Genomic DNA, 22,419 nt, shown 5'->3' with positions numbered 1-22,419 from the left:
CATGCCTACAGATGTGTCTCTTTCTGTGTGGCTGTGTGCCTTTTAATTACTCCCTTATGCTTTTGCAAGCATCTCATTTTCTCTTGCTTGCCTGCAAGTCCAGCTGCTTCATTTCCTGTCTAAATCTTGGTCCCTTGGTCTTCGTTTCCATGCACTGTCTAAATCTTGGTCTCGTGAATTTAAAAAACAGTATCTAACTGGGTGTCAAGAGTCACATAAATATTCCTCAGTTCATTGATACAGAGAATCTTCCTCTTTTAAGGCTGCCAACTGTTCTACCCTCTTGAATAATGTGCTTTATAGAACAATAATCCAACAATGGCTCATTTAGCTTGCCATGTTCATTGAGTTTTTCCTGTACAAAGCACTGAGCACAGTAGCATCACTTGTTTCACAAATGTGTTTGGATTCCTTAGTTTAATTTATTATCTATGAAGCAGTGCAGRAAACTGCTGTAAAATGTAAAGAAGTCTTGGGAGATTAATTCTTTAAGCACTAACTCAGGCACGTTTAATCAWCGAAGGATTGTTAAGTGCATTCTGTTTTATGTGTAGGAGTTTATTAAACAACTTTGGCACAGGCTGTGCTGAATTCTTAATTAGTATATGATGAGTTTGATAATGAAAATGAGGACTAGTTTCCATTTTAAGGTACAGAGCACCTGGAAGTCCATAGTGATGACCTGAGCTATAATCCTTCGTTGACATTGAGGTGCATTGAAATCATTCAATACTGAAGCAGTATGACTACAGAGAGAGATTAAGTTTCTTCTTCCTTTCCAGTAAGTTTTCTTTTATATTAACCTTTTGAGCTTTCTTAAGAAGTTGTGTTGACCTTCTTGTATTTGTCTTTACTGAGTGTTGTGGTTTAACCCCAGGCAGCCACCAAGCCTTAGGCAGCTGCTTKCTCGCTCCCCCACCAGTGGGACTGGAGGGAATCGGAAGGGTAAAAGCTGGAAAACTCATGGGTTGAGATGAGGACCATTTAATGGGGAAAGCAAAAGGTGCATACACAAGCAAAGCAAAACAGGGGATTAATTCATTGTGCCCCGTTGACAGGCGGTATTCAGCAGGGCAGGTAGCTGGCTGAATATCCAATGGGGTGGCAGGGACCCATCACATGTAATGGTTWTTTGGGAAGACAAATGCCATCACTGCTTCTTCCATTTTTATATACTGAGCATGATGTCATATGGTATAGAATATCCCTTTGATCACCTGTCCTGGCTGTGTTTGCCACCCACCTCCCACACATCCCCAACTTCCTCAACAGTGTGGCAGCACAAAAAGCAGAAAAGGTCTTGGCTTTTTCTGTATTGTCAACCCTGTGTTCATGACAAATCTGAAACACAGCCCCATACCAGCTACTGTGAAGAAAATTGACACTACCTCAGCCAAAACCAGCGCACTGATAGAAGAACAAAAACTGAAGTTCACGGTAACTTCTGCAGTCATAACTAGTTAATGTACCTGTACTTCTAAGCTATGTAGAACATACTTGTGTAAAACAGGTTGATCTAGGAAAAAMCCCTGTATTAAGACACAATCCATACATACTAATTAGCAGAATCATTATTCATTCCGTATATACAAATCTGGTTTAACAGTGCCAGGAAGTTACACTACTAAAATTTAGCAAGCATTGTTTTTGTACCAGTAAAACTGGTCCAGGGTATGACAGTTTTTCCAAAGTAAACTGAAGATCTTTGGAATGGACAGAATTTCCTCTTCATGCTGATGTGGTTTGTTCTCTTTAAAGGGTATTACATCAGAATCAAGGTACTTGATAGTGGGGCAGCTATACCAACAGTGTAATATAGTAAAATGAGAGATGTTACCATTTATATCAGAGCATCCAAAGATAAAGAAAAATACTTCCTGCTACTACTTTTAAAGTCCTTAGTCTACACTGATAGAATATTTTGAAATATTATTAATAGGAACCTCCTACTGGGACTATTAAAGTTACATAACTTTTGTCCCTGGACAAGGGTGAGTTAAATAGTGATATCTTCTGGGTGTAACATAACTGTACTAGTGGAAGGGTTAGTGTTTCTGACTACCAACCCTCAAAACTTCTGTCTGCTCTCATGGGAATGTTTCCTGACCCATTTCAGTTGAAGTAGGCCTGAAATACTTTAAAAAGAAAGTATTTCATAAGGTATTTGGACTAAAACATTGAGAAAACTCTGGTCCATAAAAACTGAGAAATAGAGAGGAGTGGTTTAATTAGTGCAAGCTAATGAAGGTTTTCCAGTGACATGGTAGTCTATGGAGCGCTTATTTAAAGGAACAGTGGAACACCATTGGACTTGGTGATGCCAGATTCACCACCACCCATTTTTCCACTAACTTATGATAGTGATGCATTTAAAAGTTCTGACCCGTGCCAAGAAGGCTTACTAGCTCATTTAAGAGGGATATAAACTAATTAATATGTAACTTGCAAACAAAAAGATTTTGGTAGCACTTTGAGTCTGAAGATTGAAGAGAAAAGCAATACATGCATTTTTAAGTGCATTTAAGAGGATGTCTAATGCCTGCCTTTTGTCAAAATGCCTGCTTTTCCATGTTGCTGTTAGTGGATGGGGGAATTGAGCTTTTGTAAGGCAAAAAGGCAAAGGTAATCTGTGTGTTTACTTAGATGATTGGTGCATTTCTGCCAGCTGAGTTTTCTGTCCTTTTAGTGAGTTGTATTTTCCTGTATGGTCAAAATCACCCCAGCTTGGTCAGGGTGATCAGGAATTCACCTGGAGGTGAGCTTTAAATTCTATTCAAAGTGCTTTTGGAACTTCCCTGACTCTGCAAGAAAGAGGTTTCTGCCAGTTACTTGAACTGACTTCTCAGGGCATTATGTGTATGCCAGCGCATGAAGAAATAAAATTGTAAACTGGAAATGGGATAGGGACACCTCTTTCAGCTCTCCATTTCAATAGTTGAGCTGCAATTTGAAATGCTGTCTAAAAGTTTATAATTGAAATATTGAGGGTGATTTTTTTCACTGTTATACGTGCTCTTCAGAGCAAACTTGCATGTTTTATTGGAGGTGATTTAAATTAAGATGTTTTAGTACAGAGTACTGGTGTTACAAATATTGGTTTTGTCAGTGTCCTGTTCAGGGATCACTGAATTAAATAAAGCAATCAACACATGAAAGAATCTACTTTTGAATATTTATGCAAGTTGAAAGTGCAAGTATCAAAATATAAGATGTGATTAATATGTAAATTCTTATCAATAATAGTGAGTATATACAATTTCCATTGTGCGCATACCTTACGTGCTCAGGCTCAGATGATTTGTCTAGCTTTCACAGCTGGTACTGCATCCATAGTTGAATCTCGTTGTGGTTGTTCCAGACAGCATGAAGAGGCAGGACGGGTTCAACCTTTTCTCTGGGTTCCTTTTCATCAAAAGAGTTCAGCCTTGCTTGTATACTTCAAGTGCCATGTTCATACAAGTGTTGTTCAAATAAATTTCAGAAATTCACTGCTAGTGGTTTATACCTCTTTGAGAGGCTTGAGAGGCTAGTTTCCSTATGACTGGTGGATCATAGTTGAATACATACGTATTCCTTCACTGCTTCACTCCAAAGTAAAATATGTCAGTTTAAGTCACTTTCCGTTTTCAAGGTAAGTTATTTTAGTAGTACTTCCTGACTGTGAGGGCAGTCGCATCTGATTGAGGACAGCTAACTAGCGGGTATAAATTAATTCTTCAGAGCCTTTTTTTTGTTACTTTGTAATGAACTGCAGTCATTACTGGCACGGATATATAAACAGTGCAATACTTTGTTGCTAGCATTTTATTTAAACGTGAAAACATTGGTATGACACATTACCTGCCTTGAAAATTTTAAATGCTCTTTGAGTATTGATTGTGCTGCCGCTCACTGGGTGCAGTAGTCACCTTCCTAGGAGATAATGCTTTTCAGCATAAGCTTTGGTATCATATCTGTATGTGTGCCTGTCATCTTTTGTCCTAATTTAACTAATAATGCAGTGTGCTAGTGGGTGATTAAGAATGGTCTGCAGTGGACAGATATTTCGGTGTTTCCCCTTTCACACATTGATTTAGTATACCGTTGGGCACACCTCCAAGGCCTGCATTTCTTGCTCTAGTCAAACGAGATTTCTTTTTCCAATTTTAAAAACAGAATTAGCTTTAAAATGAGTCAATTTTTTTGATTTGCATGACTCATTGGGAAGGTTTAGAGATTCACTGGGAAGCAGGTAATTCCTAGGAGTTCCGAAAATGTTAAAGAATGAAATCCAGTTTTAGTGTAAGAGTACTGTCTTTGTTCATGTAAGAAGTAGTTATTGCAGTGTTTTTAATACACCTGTTGTCAGTGAAGGTTTTTATATGGTGCTTTGTAATTGGGGTATGTTCCTTTTAAGTACTACCTGGTGAATATTTGTATATCAATACCCAAATAAACAAGGCTAATCTGAATCCTTAATACTCCATTGAGGTAGTAATGTGTGTTAAACCCCACAGAATTCTTCCTTATGAAGATTCGGGGTTGTAGCTACAGTATTGATAACAAAGCAGCATCTTTTTTTAAACACTTGTTTTCTGTGTCCTAAATACTGTCTCCTATTAGTTACAAAATTGACCTTCAAGCATTTCTGTTAGTACTAAGAAAATCTATGTGAGTTCAGAAGATTTGGCCCTCTATTTGCATTAACAAAAATGTTAAATATTTGTCCCTGATGTTAAATATGTCCCAGCTGATGTCAGTAATAGATTTCTGTTCTCATAGGATTTTACTATCTTTTTGCTCATTGGAAAAGCAGAACAGGAAAAATAGGAAGTCTCTGTGAGTTATTTGAATAAAACAATACAGAATTTTCAAATAGCAAGTTAATTATTTTTATAGTATTATCAAACTTTAAATTCTACGGGGATGTCATCTCTGTAAAACTGTGAACCCACTTACGTGAACTGTATTTTCCCCATGATATTTTTGTTTTTGAGACTACAGATGTTAAGCATCTTTTTTCCTTTCTTTGACAGGAAATTCTGGTGATTAAAGATCATGGCAACCATAGAGGAACTGGCCAATCAAATTTTTGAACAGAAAATGGGAGAGGTACATAAATTTTGAGTCCTATTTAAGAGAAATTGAATAATAAAATGTACAGGCTGATACGTAAAAAAACCAAAATCACATGAGAAAATTTTTAGTACAGACAAGGCTTCTGAACGCTTTCCCCCAGAAGGCAGAGGAACTTACTATGTCTGTTTTAAAGTTATGCTGCAAAGTCTTTTGCCAAAGTTCAACCCTCAGAAATGAAAAAAAATCTAGTAGTGTTTCCAGTAAGTCACTAGCTGTTCAACTTTTTGTTTTGTCCTGTAATGATTTTCAGAGAGCCTTCTGGTTGTGTAATTGTCTCATTTACTTTTGGTTACAAAAGTCAGGACGCAGCTTTTGCTTTCCAACTATGTAATTGCTTCATTTGTCATTTTTGTTTTCATTAAAGTTTTGCCATGCTCTTCACTGTCAGATATATGGACTTGGTATGTATCAAAAGAAAGATTGAAGTCTTGTTTCTTCAGATTTCTGGTGCAGAAACTAGAAATCTCTAGTTCTTATTTTCTGTGACCTGTGTGCAGAATCTGTGTACTGCAGCCAGAGAACTGCCAGAGATATACAGATAGTTTGGGAGTGTGGATATAGTTACCTGGAATATTTCAATATAGCACAGACTATTTAAAATTAGCACCACTTTAAATTAGATAGAGGCTGTAACTTATTTATCTTAAATAAATGTTATTTTTGAGCTTGGAACATGCACTCTTGGTTTCTTGTCTAGACATTGACTTACTTCTCAAGTAATTTTATTTCCTCTCAGCCTTGATTTCAGATTGAAAGGTTGGCACCGCGGATGGGATGGTTAATTCTACTCTGAATAAATTCYCACAGCTTTTATTATTGCAGCATCTGAGTGTTGCTAAGGCTGTCTCAAAAGGACCTGAGGGATTTATCGGATGTATGATGTTTTCTTTTTATAACTTGTCACTTTATTAGGTGAGAATGCATGTTTAATGCAGTTTTGTTTTGGGATTATAATTCTTTGTGGAGGTCTAAATAGGGCTGTATTTCCTGATTAAATTTGTTTCTTTTTGACAGTACAAGCCTAGTCAAAGCTAGCTGAAGTGTGCATTCCACTCAGAGAAGAGTGTAATGATGGTGTTAGCCTCTGTGGTGATTGTTTCTCAATTTCATGGTATGATTCCAGGAGACACTGACCTGACTTTATATCTCAGTGCCATGGGAGAGAGTCCTTTTTCTGTTTCTCACCTTAATTTCCSCAGCAACAGCAAGCTAATAACCCAGCCAAAATAAGTGGAAGGTGTTCTGCTGGGTTAGTGTTAAGTAGGGTCTGAGAAGGCTCCAGTGACTACCAGGGCCAGCACAAAGGAGATGACTGGTAGCCAAAGAAAGGCAGAGGAGAAAACAGGGAGTGAAGGTGCAGTGCTGCAGAGAACTRTTGGCTGTTCCGATTTATGGTGAAATCACAGCTCTGCAGTTTACTGACAAAACAATAGCCATGAAGTGTAGATTTAAGTTTGTCCTTTAGCAGGGTTTTACTGTGTTTGGGGCCATCACACTGTATTTGGCAGCAATGTGGTTTAAGCATTTCCCAGTCCTCACTTAGCCATTTATTCTCACGCTATGCTAGTCTTGCTCGTGTAAGCTCTGTGTGTCATCATGTGGTGGACAAAACTAGAAAAAAAAAATTACAGGATAGTGGAGGAAGATCATCTCCCATTTGGTTATGATTTGTGTCCTTGTTTTGAACAAGGTGCAGCCCAACCAGGCATRTGGTTGGAAGGACTGAAAAGCATCACCCTGGGCAGTGCAAACTGAGACTCTATAAGCCGAAATTACTGCCAAAGGTGCATCTCATGCATGAGTGTGTTGCTTGAAAGTTGGAGTCAGCAAGGAAAGCAGCCTCACAGGGTCCTTCATGTAATAACTTACATTCCTACCTATCTATAGTCTGTAATTTCTGGTGGCACTACTAATTGGTGTAAGCGCTGAAAAATCATAGTTTAAGATCTAGAGAACTTCAGCAATATTTTTGCTAGCATTTATAATTCTCTTGAACTCTGAAGTCGCTTTAAATTAATTTACAGGAAWAATTTGCATGAGTGGAACCTGGAAGGAAAAATACCTCAAAGGAAAAGGTTCTCCCATATTGAGTAGAATGGAAAATGCTTCTGTATCTCACTAAAGTTATGGTCAGAAGTATTTTGTGACCTAGGTTTTGATTTCTTCATAATATTAATAGTCACAAAGCATTTTAAATCACAGAATTATCACAAACACTTTTACAATGGTGTTCACAAAAGTAGTTTTGTTAATTTAGGACTTTTTGCATAAAAGCAAAACATTAAAGAAAAATATAATCCTCTCTATATGGAGCACTGTGCAGTGATTATTGTTTCTCAGATTCTGCCATCTACTMGTCATCTCTTGCTCAGTGCGAGATCATTTCTGTTTCTACATCAAGATCACATTTCTTGATGCATGTAGGGAAGCTACCTGCCAAGAGTCTGCAGCATTCTTCTTTCTTTAATCTGTGACTGGGCACACTAAATGTATGGTGGTTCATTTCCACAGTCCTGCCTGTTTACTGTAACAGAGGAAAGCTACATATTTGTTGAAATGGTCTGTTACACACATAAAAAATATGATTTTAAACAATTTTTGCAGTTACTCTTTTCAATATTCATGCAACAAAAAACGTTGTACTCTGCATAGAAGTAAAACTGTCAGGCTGATATTTTGTGGGGTTAAAGAGCAGTTTCACCTTGCGCAACATGTGAATCATGACATTTTAAGGTGGCAAATGTAAAACAGTTCTGTAAAACAGTAATACGTAGCTTATTTTGTAAAGCAAAGATAAATGGACATAAAACTTTAATGTCTGTGTGTACTTGTCAATTTGAATGGCTGATGCAGAATTGTAGGGCTTGAAAGTACCTCTCTCAAAAATGCTGCTGTATAATGAGTTTTTTGTCCTTTAGTTAAGCAAAGAAGTGGATGAATTGTTTGAAGGTATTTGTACTCCGAAAAATAGGGTATTTTTAGAAAACAGCATCCAGAAATGGCTTGGGCAGTAGTTTGACAAGCATTTCTTTTGATGGTGCTGGCAGCTTAAGCAATCTCCCCAGCAGCTTAACCTCACTCATTTGCTCTGATCCATCTGCTTCTGAGCATTGTGGAGATCKGGACTGAAGATGTGATCTGTGCTAAAGATAGCCTTTGTGTATCTGTTTGCTGGGCTGCTTTTTAACCTCCATCAGTGTCCTATTCCGGATGACAGAATAACTATCTGGCCAGTTTTACCTACCTAGCTGAAGACAGAGGAACAACTAGATTTTGAGACTGCTACCAAAAGTAACACCTTTTTGGGCAAAATTTCAAAATTAACATAGGCTGATGGGAGCTTGCATTTCTGCTTTAAAGGGAAGGTTTACCTGCCACCCTGTCTCACTCCCATAGTGACCTCCAGCTGCATGTTCTGGCCTGCTTTTATCTGCTGGTACTAGCATTTAGATGATGGTATGGTTGCAAAATCAGGAAGCTGATCCAGGAGCAACAAAAAACCCTCACAACTGTTATGACAAAGTACCTTTATTGAAATATGCATATATATTCACTATATTAATTGGGAGGGGCAGAGGGCRAATTAGTGTAGAGGAGTATTTGTACAATGGTGTAAATACTGGGAATTGTTATTAATACAGATTTGCAGGATGTTGCAGGCAGTTTCTGAACTTCAAAAATATTTTGGAATTACCTGTGAATTTAAGACAAAAATTTCTGTTTCAAGGTGTCTGTAAATTCTGTGAAGATGAATTTTCTTTGTACTGCAAAAACTCTGGGCTTTCTGACCAAGCCTCTACAAATAGCAACTGTCCTTGATTTTTATTGACAGGCAATGTAATAAATAATACCTTTCCCCCTTGTGCTATTGGCTGTAGGATGTGAAGAATTTRAAAAATATTAATAATTGTTAAAACRCTTCCATGAATTGTCTAAGAGCATTCACACAGAAATTTTAATATACACTGCTTGCCAACTTCATGCAATTTATTAACTTTCTCTGCCTTTGTTAATAGTCCCTCAGGATCGGATTCTTTAACAAAAAAAAACAGAACTGAAACGGCCAGTTGCTGTTTTTCTGTGCAAAAAAAACTGTCACTTCAAGTGAGCCRTTAAAGTATAGCACAGCTATGATGATAGGTATTGTTCTCATGAACATCAAGAGTAGTAGATGTTCAGTTAGATTGACTTACATGGACTTGTCAACAATAAATTGTTTACTTGGAGTGTTTGTAAATTTCACAGTGGAAGTTATTTCAAAATGGATTTAAAGTCTGATTTTCTCACTAGAAAAATTAGGCTGTTGAATTAGATTACAAGCATWTGAGTTCTTTATACAATAAGAGTGTCAAACTTTCCTTAGCCTTGCTCACAGAAATTGAAAGCTGATGAAACCTTAAGGTTTAATCCATTATGGTAGTGGATGCATTAGAATATCCATTGTCGGTCCATTACATTTGTTTCTTCTTTCTAGGTTACACATTCCCTGGAAGCTGTTACMCAAACACTAATGGATGGGACACCACAACGAATACAGATTGTCCCTGCAGATTCAGGCCTCTCCTTATCACAACGTATACAGGTATGCTTCATCTGATGCATTTTAAAAGTAGAGATGAGCTATTTGCTTCTGCCAGTCTGCTAAGAATTTTAGCATTACAAAAGACTTAAATCACTGAATAGAAAAGTTTTTTTTGCAACACTGCAATGAAACTATTCCTTGAAAGCTGAATATTTTGTAGATTTGGTAGTTCAACTAAGTTAGAGGTTTTCTRCATTTTAGAGCAGAATGGGGAGTGAAATACTGCATTGTATCTTTGAAGTCATGAAAATGTGCATGGAAATTTAATGTCTGAGAAGGATATTGGTTTTTGGTTGTCCAATCCATATTATATGTCTTGGTATTATAATCCATAGCCTGGCCAGATAATAATCTCCAGTTGAAGTGAAAGCATGAAGTTTTTGGCAATGTAGGTACTTAAATCAACACAGAAATGTATATATGGAGATGATGAAGATTTGAGGAATGAGATATTATATTTTATGCCTTAAAAGTCAGTGCAAGTCCTTGAAAGCATTTTATTTTTAATTTTCATTCTAGAGAAAAATATCAACTGCAGAATAAATGTAAAAAATATTCTCAGATACATGTTGTCGCTGCAAATCCACACATTTAAGTGAGCCAACTGCTAAGTATAACCTTGGCTGCTTTTTCTTTTATCAGCTTCACTCTAAAACGTTGTCCTCTGTTTTTTTCCTGTTTTGGTGCACTATGTTCAAGTTTTCAACTTTCCAAGGCTCTTCACAATTACCCCCCATACATGATGGGGTGTTTTTAGATTTATTACTCCCACCTGTGCTCTAGTTGTAGTATGAGTCTTACCTATCCAGTAGGTCTTCATTCTTTCAGCTACCTCCACTCCTTTTCTACCCTTCGTGTACAGCTTTACCTTTTTGTTAACTAATTTGTGTTTATCAAGTAACCACCATCTCTTTACCTTTGATTTTCATCATCAATACCTGTACACTATAATATCCCTTTAGAGTGAAGTTATTGGCTATAAATTCAGCATCATGAGACAATGACATAGAAGTCCATGAGCCTTTACTGTTGAACAGTGCTGTTGGTTCACAGCCAGTGGCAGACTTCTAACCCTTCTGTGACAGCTTTTTTGTGGGGGAGACTTGCTGCTGATTATTCACTGTAGTTAGTGCAAATACAATGAATGTCGGATAGTTGTATTTCTGAGGACAGGTACTTTTATGTAATTTTTCATGTCTTCTGTAACTGGAAGATCACTTGTTTCTAACCCAGCTACTTTGTCCATTGTCTTTTTTCATCGTGCTCATTAATTCTGTCTTCAAGGTGGATGGTAAGCGCTTTGGTTGTTGTCTCTTGATATGTGTGGAACAGCTCTCAGTCAAATGGCATCCTTCCTGCAAGAGTCATCTACAAACATGTCACCAGTATCAAACTTAGTAATAAAAACTTTGCTCAGAGAAGAATTTATGTGAAGAGCAAAGTAGTTTGTAGGAATAAATGTATCTCAGTGAAATATCCACAATAAATGTTAGATTGAAAATATATATTCAAAATTAACCAATCAGTATTTTTTCCTTTATTATTACTAAATGCACCTAATTATGTGAAATCTGAAATAGAAAATCCTCAGAAAAAGGTTATTTAAAACATGTTTCATTAGTCATTCTTTTTAGGGAGTGCTAGCATTTCTTCTGGGAGAAAAGCTGAATGTCACATTTGTCTAACAGGCATTTCTGCACAAAATCAGCTGTTAGGTGTATTAGTTGTCTGTGTTTAGACACTTTCTCTTTTCTGAAATAGGAACACGCAGTTATTGAAATGTTTAATTTATTGAAATGATGTTCAAATGGGAGTCAAAACTTGTTAACAGACAAGGCTTAAAAGCAATAAAGGAAAATAGTATCTTGCATTATCATCAGGGTGCTTAAATGAAATACATGAGGGCAGTGTATTTTTTATGCAGTCGATCCTGAATTGATATATTCCTGGTTTTAACTTTATCATTTTAGCAATATTGAGTTTCCAATTATTAAGAAAGATAATACATTGCCACTGAGTCCTGATGGATTCTCTTCAGGAGATAAATGCTTTTCTTCTTCCCTCTGATTATTTTTTTGTCTTATCTTGAGATATAGGTATTGCAAGTTATTGTGCTATAGTGAAGTCCTCCACTTTCCAGTGTCACTATTGTGATTTAAGTGGAGTTTTTGTGGGCATATGACCCTAAGAGCTTAGCTGCAAACAGAACATGCTTAATTGTTTGAACTGCCTTCTCTTATGCTTCAGTCAGTTGTCAGATGCTTGTGAGCTGCAGAAACCACTTGTGCAGGTTGAATAGCTTTGTATGGATATCAACATCACACTATACCTGTTATATCATTTAGTGAAAATACCTATGCATCTTCCTGGAATTGCAGAGTTGGGATCTATTTGCTAAATAGAAGGTGAAGTAAATTGTGTGAAGTAGCAGTGTTTCTTCTGCCTATAAATATGTCCTACCTAAATGTGTCCTACCATATTTATCTACGTTTTTTTTTTTAATTACACAGTCTACAATAGGAAAAAAGATAACCTAGTAAATATATCCCAGAGATACTTCAGCTGTTGTTCAAGTTTGTATCTTCACAGGTTGAGACATACTGTTTTTTGAGTAAACATTGTATAAACCTAATTAGATCAAGTGTATACCTTTTTTGACGTACACATAGTTGTGCTTTTACAACTACAATTTGATAGGGAGACAGATTTTAGATAAGACTGTCTTTCAAAGAGCAGGTCTGGAAATTCCAAAAACAGCACAGTGTTCTATTTGACTTTTGTACGTGTATGCACCCTGTTGAGGATAACATCTGCTGGATTTCTCCTAATCCAAATAAAATAGGTATGTTTGGAAAGAAAGGGAATGGAATRTGAGCTACTTTGAAAATAGCCAAAAATTACTCAGGAGAAATAAAGATTGTAAATTATGGAAAACAGAACAAGGAAAAGGAAATTAAGGAAAGAAGGAAATGAAAAAAGCGAGGAAGTTTGCCTTCTGAAGACTATAGGACCAACATAAAGGAATTAAAAGGAAAAACAAGGGACTGCTGTAGCCATTTGGGGTTCCATACATGTGGATATATGAAACAACTGAACAGAAAATGAATCATGTTGATAATAATTGTCATGTTTTTGCATTTTCTTCTCATTCTACACCCTAAATCCCATGGTAATTTTATTGTTTTACCTGCACTTTTCTTAGATAAGCTTTTAATCATATTTTGCAGAGAAAGAAATTGAAATTTGATCCATTAAAACATTAAGAGCACAAGGCCACCTGAAAGAAATTCATTMATTTCATGTATTTTGAAACTCATGAGTTCTGAATATTTAGAAGTGGCAATATTGCTTTATAACTGCTGAAATAGGATACTCATCACTGCTTATCTTCTTAAAATGTAAACTATATGCAGGAATTGAGCTTTTAGAGAAAGTAATAAGCCTGTTGTGAAGGTGTAATAGCAAACTTGATAGAAAACTCGTGTGAGATTATGCCTCATTCAATTTCCATGTGCCATGGTTCTCCACCTGGGAAGTACAGTTAATATTGACACCCCAATTACTATGGAACTAATTATGCTAAGTGTTAGTGAAATAAATGCCATTTGTAATAAAAATAAAATTAATATTCATAATACAAATGTTGTGGATGTGTAGGTAAACATAAATGTTTGGCAATAGTTTAACAAACAAGCTCATAGGTGCACTKTTATTGATCTGGAATTCAAAATAGTTTGCAGGAAACAGTCTTTGTAGGATAATTCTCCKTAGTCTCCAGAATAAACCAGTAAGTTTTCCATATAGGAATTTTGATGGAGAAATGAAATAACTAAAAGTGAGATTTACTGTGCAATATATATAGAATCTTGATTATTTTCTCTGAGGATTATAATCTTCTGATAAAGTTGGCAGAAAATGGAGGATTATATAATAAAATTCCACTTGTTTGTGCTTGAAAATAGGAATAAAATGGAAAAAAMCAGCCTGTATATCTGTTCTTGATTATAAAACAAAAATCTGGGKTTTTTTTTAAAGAAAGAAAAGAAAAAAAGGCAGGGAAAGAGATTCTGTTTCAGGTACTTTATTCAGAAATGTGTATGTAAAAAAGTGTCCCCACAAAATGAAGTCTAAAATATACGTACAGGTGCAACAATATATTAGCTTTTCCTGCTGTTTGATGCTTACCTTTTTTTACTTGGACATCTACATTTGTGGTTTCAAGAAGTTTTTTGTTAAGTAACCAAACCGTGGAGGTACTGCAAGCACTTCATGTACTATGCAGTGAATTCAAGATTTTGAGTTCTGGATGCTAGARTTGTCAGAGTTTCAGTAGAGTTATAAAAGCATGTGCTAATTGTAAAAATTGAGTACAAACTCAGGTTTTGACTTCAAACAACCTTGACTGAAATGTGTTTCAAATACAGTGAAAATCCAAGTTTTTGCCTGAGTTTAATTTGCTCTTGTGTGATGGAGGGGAAGATGATCCTGCTTCTCAAATGTCAAAGGCAAAATTCCCATTTTCTTCAAGTGCCCGATTGGGTCCAGAAGTTAAATTACAGTAACAATTTGAGATAAATGTATTATTAGATTGTCACAGATCAGCAGACGGGCCAGAAGATTCAGATTGTTACAGCACTTGATCAGAACTCAGCAGGCAAGCAGTTCATCTTAACAAATCATGATGGCTCTACCCCAAGCAAGGTGATCCTTGCCAGACAAGATTCCACTCCAGGAAAAGTTATCCTAGCAACTCCAGATGCTGCAGGTGTCAACCAACTGTTTTTTGCATCCCCTGATATATCTGCACAACACATCCAGGTAGATAATCCACTTTATTTCATAATTTTCATTCAAATGGAATAAGAAAAGATGTTTTATTTCCAAATAAGTCTGTCTGGGTTCTCCTTTTTGATTTTTTTTTAATGTATAATTTTCCTTGCACTGCGACACACTGGATACTTAGAAGTGATGGAAAAAACTATTTTTAGTAAATGTGTTGCTTTTAAAATGTATATGCTGGCTCATGACATTAGAAAGAATACAGTTGTTTTTACTGTCATTTCCAGATCCTACCAYGCCAACCGTCCTTTATTTCTGCGCATTGGCTCTCCATCTGTTTTCATGTACTATTGAAAAACATACTCTTTTCTTCATTGTCCTTATCACGTAACATTTCCTTSTGCTCATTTTCTTTTTTGTACACTGTTGCAATTGTTGTTCAGCTCTGTGAGTTATGGTCCACAGTAGTTGCTCAGACTTTTTAGTAGGGCACATAGTAGAGAAATAYATTACTCGATGGGGATGAGAAAATAACACTAATGATTTTGGGTTTATTAATGTGATACTGTAACTAGCCACCKTTGTAATCCCTGAACTGATCCCCATCTACATCCCTCCAACTTCAAGCTTTCTCTTTCTTCAAGCTTTTCTTTYTCACATCCCCAGCCTGGCAAGGATAGGATGTCACTGATGTGAAGAATGTAAAAAACGTGCAAAAAGACGTGGTAGAGGTGACCTCCTTCAATATGAAGTAGGAAGTTACTGCACTCCACTTAAAGTACAGTTTCTGCATATAATTCACTTATGCATATTTATGCTGCTGGTAAAATACATCACTGGTAGGCCAGACAACATTCAGATAGCTGCAGTCCATGTAGTGCTGAATCAAAYACTTAAACGTTATGGCCATAAACAGCTGCTTAAGGAAAAATACTCAGAGCTGGTCAAGTAAATAATAATCTTTCTGAGCATATTCTGTTACTTCCCATTAGCTGATGATACAGAGTAATGTTCTGATTCGGAGACTGCAGTAAGACYGTTATATATGATAGGTGCTAATAAAGTTAAACATATAAAGTTGTTATTTATATAGACCATATAAGCTTTAGTGTGTATAATAGCCTCTAGTATTGTATAGTGTGTGAAGARTACTTTAGGTGATTTGGTCATCTGAGAGAAGTATTTAATTAGGTGTCTCTTCCACTATAAGATACTATTATGGATTTGYGTGGGATTTTATAAATCACTGCAATATCCTCTTTCAAGTAATCTCTTCTGAACTGCAGACCTCCAAACTGCTGAGTTCATGTTCTTCTGTGAGCCAGTCCACTCTGATTCACTACCCACATGTTGTGTAAGCTTGAAAGAATCTCTGTATTATATAATGCTTTTGTTTTTGAAACTCGCAGTTCTTTGTAAATGGACATCCTAGGTACTTGCTCTAGAGAATTTGATTACTGTGAATAGGAGACCAGTAGCAAAAGCCAATCCTGTTGAGAGGCATTGAAGCATGCTTAGTGTTATCATACACTTTGTATTTTAGGTGAGCTTCAACAAAAACATAAACCAGTGGGATATGAGTAATCCACATGAAAATTATTTTCAAGGACAACTTAAGAGATGAGAAGTGTGCCACATTGGTTTAAAAKGCAATATTCAGGAAAAGTGGAAATCTGTACAAAAAATAAAAGCTGTAGTTCTGATTGTATCCTTTGGGCAAAATAGGTAGGTCAGTTTGAGAGGCAGCAGACTATTCTGTCACTCTAGTTAAATTGTTCTGTTGTTGGCTGATMTGTATGGGTAGAGTTTTCCTTTCTCCATTTAAAAGTTCATGAAATAGAATTTGTTATTCACCTGCATCCTCTTTGGTATCTTTTATATTTTCTCCCTGAAATGATCTTTCCATCTGCAGTTTTACCTGTTTTCTTCTTCTTCTGTAGCCTTCACTTGAAATGCCCATTTGTTCTGCCAGAAACCTCTCTGTTATTGCATCTTTTGTTTACATTCACTCATTTGGCAAGACCTTTCCTCCCATSGTCTATTTTAATTTCAGTGGCTCTTTTTCATCTTAGTAATCAGTTTTTATTCTTCATGTTCAAGGTCAGTTAATGAGTTCTCTGGATTTGGGGTTTTGATCTCCTCATGGGCCAATTCTGTAGTCCTTCCTTATCTGGAACTTCCCATTTCAGTGCAGCTTTAAATTATGAAAGGACTTAGAATTTGTTTGTATATATTTTATATAATATCATGAAAATACATAATGTTAATACTAGAAATTTTGAAGGATCAAAAGGTTAATATTCTCGTAACTCATCAATATTATTTTTCTTAAAAAGTTGGTGTTTTTTAAAACAAAACTTTAGAGATGGGTCTTGGAGACAGTATTGTTAACAAGGCTTACTAGAAAGAAGTACTCTTGTTAAACTTTCCTACGTAGATCATCTGTACTATGTTCCAAACTAAAAAGTGCAATTTCTTTATTTTCTCTATAGAAGACAGTACTTTCTGTTTCAGTTACTTCCCTTTTTATCAGAAGTCCTATTCTTAATATGTGAAGCAAGAATGAGGAGTTTGGCTTCCCTTTAAGACACAGTATAAGTTAAAAATTCTTAAATCATCTAAATTATATTCTGTTTTTAATGAGAAGAATATTTTCTGTGTCAGGATGATGTTTGGTTGTTACTTGTGGATTCTTGTGTTCCTTTTTTAAGTGGACTTTTGCTGTGCTTTATTTATGTTGCAGTGGGATAGTTTTCAAAGATTAAGTGGAAGGTTCTAGTGCCTACCCTATAGTACTGGGATTCTAAAATTGTGTGTTCAACAAAGCCTTACAGGTACCAGACATAAATGAATGAGACAAGACAAGAATACCTTCAAAATGTCAAACTGTTACTGAAAGCCAAGCTGTATACCAATTGATAGTTAATAGCAGTTTCCCACATACATTTTCCTTGGGTCCGTATTTATGTGTATTATAAAAAATGGGGTTAATGTATTATAACAAAATGGAGGCTGATAAACCTTAGTGTAGATCTAGCAGTCTTTCCAAGGGATTTTTTTTTGTTCCATCTGTTTCATGCTTCAGTCTCTCGTACTATGGATGAGTCATTAGTGTATACACATAAAATTGAACAAAAGGTAAGAGTAAATAGATGATAGAGGTTTTTTCAAAATGTTACTACATTTTGCAGAAGTATTTAGATAAATGAAATCTCTTTTCAGAAGCATTCAGAAGCATAAAACTCTTTGTTTCCTCCTGAAAGGGATCACAGTGGCATTGCAGGTAGCTAATTTGAGGCCTATTAGATGTAATCAAGAAAACATGATAATTTGTGGATTTAGTCGCCTGTTGTAGGCAAAAACTACAAGCATGAGATATATTTCACTATTTCTAGATGGTAAGATATAGAAAAAATAAATTTTTACACTTTTTTTCAGATTTTAACAGACAACTCCCCCAATGAACAAGGTTTAAATAAAGTGTTTGATCTGTGTGTTGTATGTGGAGACAAAGCATCAGGTATTTATTTTCTTTTTCTTTTTTTAAGGTGGTGATATTTTATAAAAACAGTTTAAAATTCTGCTGAAGCTATATAATAGTTTGCACGCATATACATATATAAATCTCTATACATGTAGTGGAGAATTGCACTAAATGGTACTCTAGTATCTATGGATAGGATTTATTGTTGTTTTATATAGAATCATAGAATATCCTAAGTTGGAAGGAACCCACAAGGATCACTGAAGTCCAGCTCTTGGCCCTGCACAGGATATGCCCAAGAGTCACACCATGTGTCTCAGAGCATTGTCCAAATGCTTCTTGAACTCCGTCAGGCTGGTGCTTTTGACACTCCCCTGGGGAGCCTGTTCTAGTGCCCAACCACCCTCTGGGGGAAAAAAACCTTTTTCCTAAAACCTACACTAAAATCCCTCTGACCAGCTTCATGCCATTGTYTTGGGTCCTGTCACCAGACTGAAGAGATCAGTGCCTGCCCCTCCATTTCCTCCTGTGAGGAACCTGCAGCCCTTCAGCAGGGAGCAAACCTCCTAGAAAGTAAAATGAATTAAAATTTGTTTTCAGAAAATTGGCAAAGTTTAACATAAAAAATACAGTTGCTAGAGCTCTAAATACATGTGAGACTTCACCTGTCTCAAATTTCTGCCAAACTTAAGGCAAAGATCTGGTTGATGTGTTCTTCTTAAAATTTCTCTGACATGCTCCCCAGTGATATTGAGCAGTGGTAAGGAATTTGGGGAGAGTGCCACATTTCTCTGAGCAGCTGCAGGTTTTAGGGAGCCTTCCATGTAACAAGCAATGTCATGAAAACTGCTTTGCAGGTACTTCCAAACTGAAATCCAAGAAGCTACATCAAAGAGTAGGTGAAGAAGCAGCCCTGGTACTTTGCAGAATGAATATTCATAATCCAGTTGCCTCTGAAATGTTTCATACATTATTCTTTTAATATATGTAATGCTTTTGAAATTTCACATTTTAGTAGTGGTAAAGAGGATAAAGGATCCTGATAAAGGAATCTAGAAAACCTGTCAGAATTTCTAGAAAACTTCCAGGAAGAATCTATAAATATGTTTTYTCCTAAGGTCTTGAGATGTATTTCTGTAATGTGCAGTAGGTATTTCAAAGATTACCTAAAATATTTGTAACTGCCAAGCATGCCTGCATCAATACTTTTTAGTAATGTTTCTATTTTATGCAAAATCAAAATAATTCTAAAAATAATTTTAAGACTTTCTGGAGTCTATTTTAGAGATTTTTATATTATGCAGAAGACTCACAGAAATGGTATTAAAAAAAAACAGGTATTCTAGATTATTCTTGCATTGGCATTTTACTGCAAGAGCTACAGATGTACCATTATGCCATTAGGAAAATAAAAGGTGAAAATAAAGCTTTGAAGTGATTGCCTACTGCTGTCAAATGCCATGTTTGCACTTTCCATGGTTCCGTTAGATTTAATGCATACAGTTTCAATAGCTGAACCTGTGATGTGCAATCACAGCTTGTCTGTAGGGAAAAAATGGTCATTAAAAGTATAAATTAAAATTATGTTTTGCCATGTTCTTGCTAACCTGTTTTCTTAGCCTTTTTTAACATTGCTGTCAGCAGATAAGGAAAGCATTTAATAAGTGACTTGCCTGTTTGTAAATCCTCTTTAAATGCTTTGGACTAGAAAAATGGTTCACCTGCTTTTTAATGTTGTTTTACAGCCCCAATGTATTTTATGATYTGCAACCCATGGGCAAAAAGAGTGTTCTGGGTAAAATAGCTAATGCTTCATTTTCAATMAAGTCTAAAAAAATAGTATTACACTGCAAAATTAATGTCATGTTTTCTCTTATTTTGTAACTAGGGCGTCATTATGGAGCAGTAACGTGTGAGGGATGCAAAGGRTTCTTTAAAAGGAGTATACGGAAGAATTTAGTTTATTCCTGTAGAGGAACAAAAGACTGTGTCATTAACAAACACCACCGGAATCGCTGTCAGTACTGTAGGCTGCAGAGATGCATTGCCTTTGGGATGAAACAAGATTGTAAGTCTGAATAAGAGAAGATTACTGTACATGGCAGCTACTTTGTGCTGCAAAATATATGTTTCGTATAAATACAAATTGTTACATTGTTTACATTTTTTTTAATCATTGTATCATTTTCATTTAAAGGACTGTACAAGTTAGATGTATCAGAAGTATGAAATGCTTTCAAGTCTACATATTGCTTTACAAACTTAATAAGCACATTCCATGTGATGAAAGTAAATGAGTTGTTACTGCTGCATGGCAAATACCAAGCATGTCTTCTTGCTTTTTACACAGTTCAACTTTTTAGTATGCAAATTAAGCTACTGAATTTAATTCTATTTTCTTTTCACTTTTCCCACAAGTGAGATACTAGCAATTCTTGTTCACTTTTGGCAAAGCTTTTTGGAGACAGTTATTCACAAGGCAGAGATCTGTGTGATCTAAAGTTCAGTTCTTACCGATTTGATTCCTGCAGATTCCAAGTTCCTTTTTAGCTTTCCATACAATAGATGTAGTGGTATTGCAGTATCCCAGCAGTAYCAGAATACTAAATACACAGAAAATCACACAATACAAATTCTTCAGACCTAATACTGTGATGCTGCTGCTGTATGTACAATATTGGTCTTGGTCTCTAGTCTCTGTCTTCCTGCTTGTATTTTGCTGACCCTCTTGAACCTCTGTAGACGTTTTCCTGTTTACTGCCCTGCTTCTGTCAGCAGAAAGCAGTAACACAGAGGAAGTTCAGAAAGGGAGGAAAGCTGGGACCGTGAAAGTGGATCTTTACCCTCTAGTTCAGCTGGCAGTAAGAGAAGGCCCCTCAAGAGAAGACCTTTCCAGCAGAACAAAATAACTAGCATTGGGGATCAGAAGGCAGGAAAATAATCTTTGGCTTGTGCGGGAGTGGGGAGAGGATTGTTTGGGGATAAGTCTCATTTCTCAGTGGGGCAGGGAAAGGAAAAACTTACCACTGTCTTGGACTGTAGTTCCCTCAGTGGAGATWATTTGTCCTTTGAGGAAGTTCTGGCCTTTTCTCAGTAAAGTCAGACTGCTAGCACACGTTTCCAAAGGGAGATAAAATACTTGCCTCCCATTCAAATTGCTATTTGTGGGTTGCAGGTTGATTTCAATGGCATTGTCAATACTTGATATTATGACATTTGGGGTTTAAGATACTTCTCAGTGTAAAAATTTGAATAGCATCACATTCTACTGCTGTCTTGAAAAGTTTTTAATTTTTTCTCTTTAGTTACACATTTTTCACATTTTCACATTTTTCCCATAGGGAGTAATAGTGTAAGTTTCATTTTAATGTTCAAAGCAAGGTGATAATGGCTAAAGCCCATTCCACCTTGTTTCACTGAGCCATTYAAATTAAAAATCCACTTCTCTGAAGTCAGTGACTGGTGACTGGGTCAGGGTGTCACCAGATCGATCTTAAATGGTCTATACTGAACTTTGTGAAGGTACCTTTCTGTGTTTATTTTCTAAAGTTCTAACTTGAGAAGCTTCTTTTGGTTCATGAAGTTGCGTGGGTTCAACACAGAACCACAATTCATGGAAAAGGGGTACCATGAGTCCTTTACAAAGGAAGTGAATGTGGGATAATGAAACAGAGAATTAGAAGCTTTAAGCTTCCACTTCGTTTCAGATTAAAAAGGAGGGGATGTCTCCCTTAATTTTAACTGGAAAATATTATATATGTTTGGTCTCAGACTTTGACTGCTGCATCATTTCACTTAGGACTCATCAGAGCTGTGTGCTATCTTTTTATCCGACTTGTTARCTTGTTGATTATGGGATATGTGTTGTGGGTTTAAACCCRTTTGTTTCTTTCCCGGCCAACTCAACAGAAATGTCGTGGTTTGAACTTGACCGAAAGCCAAAAGCACCACACCCACAACATTCCCTCCCCCCAAAACGGAGAGGCAGAAGGGAGAGCAAAAGCGCAATTAACACTAAAATTTATGGCTTTTAGATAACATAATTGAGAGAAAGATACATATATGCTCCAGAAAATGGTCAGACAGGCTCAATGACTTAAGTTGCAAAACAGATTTATTACTAAAAACTACTAAGAATACTGCCACACCAGGGAGGGGAACAAAGATAGGGAAAAATTTACAAGGAGAAGAAAATAAAAACGGACATTTTAAGACACCTGTTATTCTTTCCAGGAACCTGTCTCTCTTCCTGGTCGCCTCTCTCCACCCAACCCCCCCATGCCTTCCTGTGCGCAAGGGGAGACAGGGATGAAAGTTTTAACATAGATCARACTACTCATTACAGTTGTCATCCATCATCATAGGAGAAGAGTTCTTACAGCTCCAAGCTGTGGAAGGTCTTTTCCCAAGACACAGTCAGTGTATAACTGCTGGTGGCAAGGGATTCTTTTTCTTT

General features: G+C 36.3%; 1 protein-coding gene across 6 annotated transcripts in view; it reads left to right on the top strand.

Moving 5' to 3' along the window:
* NR2C1 (nuclear receptor subfamily 2 group C member 1) overlaps positions 1-22,419 on the top strand; it is a 43,408-nt gene that overhangs the window by 4,694 nt on the left and 16,295 nt on the right. For 3 of the 6 annotated variants that reach the window (XM_057386922.1, XM_057386913.1, XM_057386929.1), the window contains 5 exons: positions 5,016-5,091; positions 9,593-9,700; positions 14,288-14,518; positions 17,918-17,999; positions 19,852-20,031. In XM_057386922.1, coding sequence (XP_057242905.1) covers positions 5,038-5,091; positions 9,593-9,700; positions 14,288-14,518; positions 17,918-17,999; positions 19,852-20,031 — 655 coding nt within the window. In that variant the 5' untranslated portion in view covers positions 5,016-5,037. The remainder of the gene's footprint in view (positions 1-5,015; positions 5,092-9,592; positions 9,701-14,287; positions 14,519-17,917; positions 18,000-19,851; positions 20,032-22,419) is intronic. The other 3 variants (XM_057386945.1, XM_057386937.1, XM_057386955.1) reach the window with 2 other exon arrangements.

The sequence above is a fragment of the Malurus melanocephalus genome, unplaced genomic scaffold (genome assembly GCF_030028575.1).
Source record: "Malurus melanocephalus ecotype Western Australia unplaced genomic scaffold, MMel_1.1 scaffold_17, whole genome shotgun sequence".
Lineage (NCBI taxonomy): Eukaryota > Metazoa > Chordata > Aves > Passeriformes > Maluridae > Malurus > Malurus melanocephalus.
Note: the sequence above shows the minus strand (reverse complement) of the source record. Positions and strands in the feature narration are given on the sequence as shown.